The sequence below is a fragment of the Sinocyclocheilus anshuiensis genome, unplaced genomic scaffold (genome assembly GCF_001515605.1).
Source record: "Sinocyclocheilus anshuiensis isolate Anshui unplaced genomic scaffold, SAMN03320099.WGS_v1.1 scaffold48, whole genome shotgun sequence".
Taxonomy (NCBI): Eukaryota; Metazoa; Chordata; class Actinopteri; order Cypriniformes; family Cyprinidae; genus Sinocyclocheilus; species Sinocyclocheilus anshuiensis.
The window spans coordinates 495,619-505,360 of NW_015554124.1; the positions used below are offsets into that span (position 1 = coordinate 495,619).

At 39.5% G+C, this 9,742-nt stretch overlaps 2 protein-coding genes across 2 annotated transcripts in view; one reads left to right on the forward strand and one right to left on the reverse strand.

The window, feature by feature from the left end:
* The first annotated feature begins 499 nt into the window (after window positions 1-499).
* LOC107670131 (secretogranin-2-like) lies at window positions 500-4,235 on the forward strand. The gene is made up of 2 exons (XM_016462643.1): window positions 500-623; window positions 2,074-4,235. The coding sequence occupies exon 2, from the start codon at window positions 2,081-2,083 to the stop codon at window positions 3,890-3,892; it is 1,812 nt and encodes a 603-aa protein (XP_016318129.1). The 5' UTR covers window positions 500-623; window positions 2,074-2,080; the 3' UTR covers window positions 3,893-4,235.
* A 1,080-nt stretch (window positions 4,236-5,315) lies between these two features.
* Window positions 5,316-9,742, reverse strand: part of ap1s3a (adaptor related protein complex 1 subunit sigma 3a) — a 6,288-nt gene continuing 1,861 nt past the window's right edge. The window contains exons 2-6 of the mRNA XM_016462537.1: window positions 8,897-8,989; window positions 6,994-7,172; window positions 6,256-6,364; window positions 5,602-5,694; window positions 5,316-5,351 (exon numbers count right to left, since the gene is read on the reverse strand). Of these exons, the coding sequence (XP_016318023.1) occupies window positions 5,316-5,351; window positions 5,602-5,694; window positions 6,256-6,364; window positions 6,994-7,172; window positions 8,897-8,899 (420 nt within the window). The 5' untranslated portion in view covers window positions 8,900-8,989. The remainder of the gene's footprint in view (window positions 5,352-5,601; window positions 5,695-6,255; window positions 6,365-6,993; window positions 7,173-8,896; window positions 8,990-9,742) is intronic.

Below are 9,742 nucleotides of genomic sequence, written 5' to 3' on the forward strand. Positions count from 1 at the left end.
TTCTTGATGTGAAAAACTGAATAATAAGACGAATTCAAGGTTATGCATTCATAAAACCATTCATTTTGAGTTTGTATGCCAAATAAATAACCTTGAATTGCCTGGAGTGCGTGCGTGCGTGTGTGTGTGTGTGTACCTGTTTTTCTATTCTGGTGGGGACTTAAACCTGAATACACACAGACTCATGGGGACTCGTGTCACGGTGGGGACCTAAATTGAGGTCCCCACGGGTAAACAAGCTAATAAATCACACAGAATTAAGTTTTTTGAAAATCTAAAAATGCAGAAAGTTTCCTGTGAGGTGTAGGGTTGGTGTAGGGCAATAGAATATACGGTCTGTACAGTAGAAAAACCATTACGCCTATGGAGAGTCCCCACAAGGATAGCAAACCAGACATGTGTGCGTGTGCGTGGGGGTGTGAGTGTGCGTAAGTGAGTGTTTTTGCGTATGTTGTTTCAGTGACGCACGAATCAGGTGGCGTCTGTTATAACGGGCGGAGCTGTCCGCGGTGCTGACGAGAGAGACTCCGCGCTCGTGCTCACAGTGCTGCACAGCCATAAACAGCGCGAGAGCGATGCGCAACGCACTCACGACTCCCCTTTAAAACAGACCGAAGGCGAAGGTAAGAAGGTTTTTGCCTTTAAACACTCATTTGTGCGTTCTTTGAGACGAAATGCATCACTTATATCTGGTTTATCTCTTTAGAAACGCGTATGGAGTGCTTCATATATTAGCAACCTGCTGCGCGCAAAGCGTTCATCAACAGCAAGATGAAACAAAAAAAAGCACGCGTTTTACAAGTTGAAAAAGTGATTAATAAAAGTTCGACCGCTTCTTATATACAACCATTCTCAGTTTCGCGCACAACTGCTATTTTAAAGCTCATTTGTGTTTATTGTTAAATTCTACAAATCGTTCATTTAGAACGCTGCGCACATTTAAAAACAAACTTGGTTGAAACCTGGCGGAAAATGTCCAAGTTAAAGTTATTTCTACTACATTTGCACTTAAAAATACGCATAAACAGATTGAAGTGAGCAGGATGTTGTGCTCCGGGGTTTTCTCCTCCTCTCCGCTTGACGGCACTTTGCGGTTCAACAGCAGTGCGGATCCTCGCGCGGTCTCCCGTAGCAACGGGGTATGACTCATTTAGTCGCGGCAGCAATTTAGAAACTAATGAGATCTTCAGCGCTGGCTCTCTGAGTGCTACGCAAACACTCATCAACAGGCTTTCAACAGATGTCAGAAAGAGAGAGAGATGCAAACAAAGCGAGACCTGCGATGGTCAATTAAGCATTGTAAACAAGATTGCAATAAGTCATCAAGGGTAGGTCTTTGTAAGAAGATAAAGGAATAGTTCGTCAGGTGATACATATTCTGTCATCATTTAATCACCCTCGTGTAATTCCAAACATGCATGGCTTTCTTTCTTCAGTGGAACACAAAAGAAGGCATTTTGAACAAGGTATTTGTTCAAAATACTAATAACTTGTTCTAATATGGCTTTCCTATACATTGAAAGACAAAACACTGGACCACACTGACTTTCATTGTATGGACAAAAACACTGAAACAATCGTACAGGTTTGGAATGAGATGAAGTTGACAAACTGATGACAGAACAATGAATATGCATGAAATTGTTAATGCAAACATATCTGTGTGTGCGCATGTGTTGCAAAATGTATGAAAGAATCACTTTTGTACCTCGAAATGGTACTACATTTACATTAAATGGTGCACATTAGTACCTTAAAGGTACATATTAGTACATTTAGTACTTAGTTTGAAAGGATACCACGCCAGTGAAAGCTTTCATACCTTTATTATTTTTACAGAATAATCAATATACATGAAATTGATAGCGCAAACATATTTGTGTATGTGTTGCAAAAATGTACAAAAGCTGTCATTGGGGTTGTACCTTATTTACCCCTAAATGGTACATATTAGTACCAAAAATATCCATATTAGTACCTATTTTAAAAGAGTACCACCCCAGTGAAAGCTTTTATACTTAGTTTTCATGAAAAACTGTCTGACTCACCATCTATCCTCTCTCCCTCCCTCAGGTAAAACATGTCGTCATCATCTAGATGCTGCGCAACAGGGGTGTCCGTCCTCCCCTCGCTACTTCTTCTGCCCCTTTTCCTTTCTCTCGTTTGTGGAGTTCAAGGGGCCACGCTAAGAGAGCATCGCCTGAGCGGAAGTGAACCCGTCTCTTATGGACCTGCATCCCAGATCCGTCCTCCTCCGAGTGCCGAGATGCTCAGAGCTCTACGTTACATCCAAAGCCTCAGCCAGAGAACCCCACCTGATCCTCTTGACGACGAGCGCCAGCAAGACACTTCAGACGACATGGAGAGCGTTCGCTCCATGCTGCAACTGGCAGCCCCTGCCCGGATGGATAGAGGCATGGAGGAAAGTGAGGAAAGCGAGAATGATAAAACTCAAGAGTTGCTGCAAGCGGTTCTTACCACACTACAACAGACCGAGGAACACATGGTGCCCCAAAAAAACTCCCAGAAGGTCATCGCACCATCTCAACCTCGATACGCCGTCCACCCCTTCCCAAGACCAAAACAACAACTAGAAAGGGAAACTTCGTCTGATAATTACGGAAGGTCCTCGTGGACAAATCCAGATAGCCAGAGGCGGCACTGGAAGTTCCCACTCATGTTTGAGGATGAGGAGGATCAGGAGCAGCCTCTCAAACGGACCAACGAGAACGCAGAAGAACAGTACACACCCCAGAAGCTGGCAACCCTTCAATCTGTGTTTGAGGAACTGAGTGGAATCTCCGCATCTAAGGCCAACAGCAAACGGGAGGATGGTGAAGAAGATGACGATAATGATAATGACTTGTACAGGCAGAGGAAGATGGTCTTGGAGGACATCATGGGAACTGATGAATGGGCACCTTTGGAGGAACAAACAGAGACCGAAGAGGAAGAAAGAGAGAGGCATGGGTTTAATCGCAACCTTGAGGATGATGAGCAAGAGGAGGACGACGAAGATGACGATGATGTCAAGAGATCCAACCAACCCGATTGGTTCCAAACAGGAAAAGAGGAGGAGCCTGAGGACATTGCAAAGCTTGTGGACTACTATCTTCTGAAAGTCCTAGAAAAGAAAGAGCAGGAGCAGCAGAAAAGACAAGAGGCCAGCAAGAGCGAGCAAGAAAGCGACCGAGAGGTGGAGAAAAAAGATGCGGATGAAGATGAAGATGAAGAGGAGGACGACAAGGACGAGAGGGAAATTAAGCTCGTGCACAGCACACTCCCTGAGTCTTTGTCCCAGATCATCAAAATCTCACAGAAGCTACAAATCCCACCGGAGGAAGTTCTTGAGCTTCTCCAGAACGAGAAGCAGAAGGATTTATTCAGAGTCCCAACAAAGTCGCGCATGCCATACGCAACTGCTCACAAGACCTTCGCCGCATCACCTCACCGGCAGCCGCTCGAGGCATCGGAGGGCAACAGTGTCGCCCAGGACATCATGAACATCCTTGAGCTGGTAAACGCAGTACAACAAAACAACCGACCAGCGCAAGCGAAAACGTCAAGTTATTACGAGAGGGAAACCAGCAGGGATGATTATGACGACACTGCTGGCGAGGAAGATGAACTTGCAAATTACCTGGCGTCGGAAATGTTTGCACATGGACAGAGACATGCACGTCTGACGCCATTACATGACGAGGATCAGCCCGTGTACGAACGTGCCAACTACTTCAACAAAGGCGCGCCAGAAAAAGGACCCGCGAATCACAAGAACGCAGCGGCGGGATTAGACAACAACACAATGCTGCAAATCCTGCGGTATCTGGATCCGGAGAGCGACAATGCCGACGAAACAGACTCTGAGGGGAAAACAGTTCCTGAAATGTAGATGTGTAGATAACGATTATATTCATTGTTTGAAGTTTGTCATATAATAAAATATTTTGAAACAAATATATCCCCTAATTGCGTTTAGTCAATGTAGTGCTCCAGCTTTTCTCATTCCTTGTTCTGTATAGCGAAAAAAAGAGTATTTTAGTAAACCCAATGAATTTGTTTCTTAGATAGCGAATAGAACAATGTAAAAAGTAGCCGGCTTTACCTCTTCCAACATATGAACACAGATTTTCTCCCTCTTAATGACGCCAGTTATGTTTTCAGTCAGTAAGTATCTTGTGCGTGTGATGAGGTCATGCGTGACGTGGCAGAGGTAAATAAAGCATTTGTTCACACCATGGTCCTCTGTGTAATGCTTCTCTTACTGCCGAGCAACCTCTGCAAACTTTTCATGACATACAATCTCTTTTTTGTTTGTTTTTTGGTGATTGGTTTCTGTTTCATGTGTGACCGGGGTCATAACATCCTCAAAATGCATTTACATTTGAGTCATGAAAATTTGGTTATATATTTAAATGCATGTATAGAATAAGCTGCATTCGTGCTACTACAATTCATACAAACTGTTATTAAAATGCATTTTATTATTTAATTAAAATAAAAACATTCCAGATTTGGATCAATAGCTTGGCCAGTCCTTCCAACACAACACCTTTTAGATTTTAAACATTTTTTCTTTCAGTTTCAGTTCAATCTAAGGTCTGTCTGAGAGTTACAGACTGATTGTCTGCACAAAATAAAAAATAACATCAAAATAAAATTGACTGCACAATGAACAGAAACCAGAGGGCTAATTTCACAGTGTATTCAAATATCCCACATGTACACTACCGTTCAAAAGTTTAAGATTTAAAACTTTCGTTTTTAAAAGAAGTTTCTTCAAAAACACAGTAAAAGCCGTAATATTCTGAAATATTATTACAATTTAAAATAACTTTTCTATTTGAATATATTTTAAAATGTAATTTATTTCTGTGATGAAAAGCTGAATTTTCAGCCTCATTACTCCAGTCTTCAGTGTCACATGATCCTTCAGAAATCAAGAACAGCATTTATTTGAAATCTTTTTAACATTATGAATGTCTTTACTGTCAAGTTTGATCAATTTAATGCATCCTTGATTAATGAAAGTATACGTTTATTTCAAAATATATATATACTGACTCCATGAGTGTCCATGAGTGTATCTCTCCCTGATTGTCTAAAATATGTGCTACATATTAAACTCCTATAATTTAATAATAGTATTCTCACTATCTCAAAAGTAGTTTGAAATGCTTACTAATGCAAAGTGTTGCTATTTCAGTGTTGTGACTTTGTATGAAAGCTCAATTAAATACATTCAGCATATGAAGTTCTTGTTGTTGTGTCTTTGAGGAGTGAGGTGATGGCTGTGATGATCTGAACATGTTCCTTCAGTATGTGGGTTTGTTTAAATACTCCTCCATCGTCTGTCAAAAGATGAGGACAAAACACAATGTCTCTTGAGTTATATTTGACCAGTGTAATAATTAAATACATATATTTATGAGGTTATAACATTCATGAATGCCTCTGTAATAATTTATTTGAAAAACAAACAGTCGAGCAGACAGGATCAGGTTGTGTACATATAGTACACACACATCTGTGAGAACATGATGAATCACCACCTCAGCAAGCTTGTGTGTGTGTGTGTGTGTGTGTGTGTGTGTGTGTGGCTTTGGATGTCTCCTGCACCTCTCCACCAATAATAAACTCATCCAGGATAAAGTATGCCTTCTCAAAGTTAAAAATAATGTCTAATTCACATACCTGCAACACATGCAAACAGATCTAGATGCCAAAAACATAAAAACATGACTCACACCATTCAGAAAACACATTAACATGCTCTTGATTACATCAAAGTCTTACCAAGAGGATGAGTAATATTACTCTATATACGCCACACACACACACACACACACACAAAAATTATGTATTAGAAAGAAGTCTCTTTTGCTCACCAAGGCTGCATTTATTTACCCAAAAATACGATAAAAACAGCAAAATTGTAAGATATTATTAGAATTTAAAATAAGTGTTTTCTATTTGAATATATTTTAAAATGTAATGCTATCAATGTTAAAACAGATATGCTACTTCATATTTTTGTGTAAACTGTGAAATATTTTATTTTTCAGGATAATTTGGTGAATAGAACAGCACAGCATTTATTTGAAATAAATATATATATTATATAATAATATATTACATATAAATATATTCTAAATGTCTTTACTGTCACTTTTAATCAAATTAATGCATCCTCGCTGATTAAAAGTATGAATTTATTTTAAAACTCTAAATAAACTCTATAGTTTTTAACCTTACATTGCCAAAGTACTGATCCAGCAGCTCGACGTATCTGTGCAGAAGCTCCAGTGTGAGCAGCTCATTGTCCCCTTGCTCCAAACCACAACAGAAATACAGACTCGCATACCTGCAGGACAGAGGTCAGAGGTCAATGTCACTGGGTTTCAAGCTGCTCTGAGTGACTAAATGTTTTTATATACAACACACAATCACAGGCTGATCCTGGATCAGTATACTTTTAAAAATACACATGTTTCACTGGTTCTTTTCATAAGCTTTTCATCTTCAAATAAGGAACCATATTTAGTTGAATAGAGCTTCCTAAGGAACCTTTTTAAGAAAAGGAATCATATGAACTTAAAGGACTATTAAGTCCTTTTGCAGCCAGCCATTATTTGTCAGTGTGTACTGCTACCATGCAAAGTTCCCTTAATCTAGAACAGCAGAAATGCCACAAGATGCATCAGGTTCAAATACAATTGCTCTGCAGGTCAATGTTCAACATGCAAATGTTCTAGTAGTTTTAGTATCTTTTGACTATGCCAAATTACGATACTTTAATGTGCAAAGATCTAAAAAGGTGCATGCAGACAGACTGTAAATGCACCATAATGCTTTAGGGCTTGATGGCTGATCATTAACTTGCGTCAAAGGTCGAGTTAAATTATTCTATGGGAGAGAGCGACAGAGTCGGAAAGTTACAGAAAGCATTGTAATGCAGAGGAAAGCACATGCGATAAGAAGGTGACCTCTGACCTCCTGTAGACGATCTTCAGATCCCTCCACTGCAGGAAGTTGCAGGACTTCGGCGGTCGCGCCAGCACCATTTGCGTGACGTCTCTTATGATCTTCTTCTTGTCACGATCGCTGAAAGCCGTGAACCATTTCTGCAGCCGGAGCTTCCCCTGACGACTGAACAGCAGCAGGAAACGCATCTACAGCGGAGACACAAATTCATTTGTCCTGAAAATGTCTGAAAGCTTCATTAAGCTGCTTTTGGGAATGTGATAAACTATGTGAAGTATTGACCTGAATACAACACAAAACACACACAGGTAAAATACCACATGCTTTGTCATGGTCGGAATGTCAAACAACGCAGGACTATCGCAGTTAAAGTATAACTAGGAGTAATAATATAGGGAAACGGTGTGCTCTCTCTTACACACACACACACACACACACGTTTCCAGCAGCACATACTGTCAGTATCTTACAGACACACTAATAACACAGAGAGTCCGTGATGAACGTAAGATTCCTCACCAAGACCCCAGTGGGAATCTGTGTTTGACATTTTAGGCCTGTTGCCAAGAGCCTGCATCACTGTTGCCACCAAACACATAAACACACACACATACATACATAACACATGCTTACCTAGTTAAATGAGGAAACCTTAGAGTGTTATTGCTATTAAATTGCAATTTTGTAAATACGAAATATACTACATTAAATATTTACATTGTCATTCCTTTGTCAAATAATTGCTATTAAATAACAAAGCATGCATATATATATATATATATATATAAATATATAATTTGACACTATATCAGCATCAGTTAGCAAAATCAAGAGTAATAACATTTAAAAAATACTTCATAATAATAATACTTCATCATTTATAATAATTGCAATAATTTAACAATATTGTACAATTAATTTAACAACAGATTATAAATATTAAATAAAACTAACACACACATCCTGCAGTGACGAACATAATTCTAATTGCTTTATTTAAAAGCAATAATTTTACTTCAGGACCATTTTAAATTAACAACAAAAAAGGTGGAAAACTAAAATAGTCACCAATTATATATATAAAAAAAATAATTACAATATAATAAATCATAAATAATGTTCTTATACTTTTATAACCTAAAATCTTGATGCAAATATGTAAAAAAGCAGGTAAAAAAAGCTAGAGCATGTCAAGGTCATGGGTTCAATTCTCAGGAAACTCATGTTTTTCTGAAATGTTTACCTTGAATACATCTGCCAGTGCATACAGTGAAAATTATTACTACACTACAACTCATAACTAATAAAAGCCCGTGCTTGTTTAGACTATAAAATTACTATATGAATAATTTTACATTTAATTACGTCCTAAAAAGAAGTATAGTTTACAGTGACAGTCATGCATTTCTTACTGAAAATGTGAACATGACACTGCAAATTGATGTTTTCAACCAAGAAAAGCGATAAAAGCAACAAACGCACCTTTGTCTTTTTGACACGAGGAAATACAAATGTCCCTCTTATCAGCAAAAGAACAGAGAGAGAGAGAGTGTGTGTGTGTGTGTGTGTGTGTGTGTGTGTGCAGTCACAACAAAGGGTCAAATATAAGGACAGATCCCAGACAAACAGCTCAACAGAAGACAACAAAGGGTCAAATATAAGGACAGATCCCAGACAAACAGCTCAACAGAAGAGAAAACTCTGTTGGTGATGTTAACGCGAGAAAACGGCAGCAACATTAACAAGAAGACAGTACAAGACGAGCAGCAGTGTCACACTTGCGAGCTCAGCTCACCATCCTCAACAAAAAACAAAGCTCTGTTGGTGATGTTAACGCGATAAAACGGCAGCAACATTAACAAGAAGACAGTACAAGACGAGCAGCAGTGTCACACTTGCGAGCTCAGCTCACCATCCTCAGACTCCAGACTCCCTCAGATCCTAAACGAGCCTCTGCGTGGAGCCGCGCGGGGTCATGCCCAGAGCTCAGCCGGGACAGTCTCACCTCGCCCCGGTGTTGCGGTGTTTCTGCTCGCGCACAGGTGTGAACCAATCATAGCGGGGGGCGGGGCCGAGATCCGCGCGCGTCTGTATCTGCTTCACACCTGCTGGCTTTACCTGGTCAGGTGTAGCGAGAACATACATTTCATAATGAATAATTCGTGATGACTCACTCCCTTGTGACCCAACCATACAAAAACAATATAAAGACTATCAACATATTAAACACTAAAAATGTTTTATATAAGAATTTGTTTTATTACCCACATGTTAAGTACATCTTGTGATTTTTATTCTGCCGTATAATAATTATTATACTAACATTTACACAAGCATAAAATACCATGTAGGCCTACGTTTCACGTACAGTCATGGCCAAAAGTTTTGGCAGTGACATACATTTTGTGTTTTGCAAAGTTTGCTGCTTCAGTATTTGTAGATTATTTTTCCACATGTTTCTATGGTATACTGAAAAACAATGATAAGCATATCATACGTTTTAAAGGCTTTTATTGGCAAAAAATATATAATGAGTCAATATTTACAGTGTTGACCCTTGTTCTTCATAACCTCTGCGGTTCACTCTGGCATGCTTGATATTATCTTCTGGGCCAAATCCTGATTGATGGTGATCCATTCTTGCCTTATTAGTTCTCGGAGATGAACACAATTTGTGGGATTCTGCTTGTCCACTCGCCTTTTGAGGACTGACCACAGGTTCTCTATGGGATTGAGATCCGGGGAGTTGCCTGGCCAC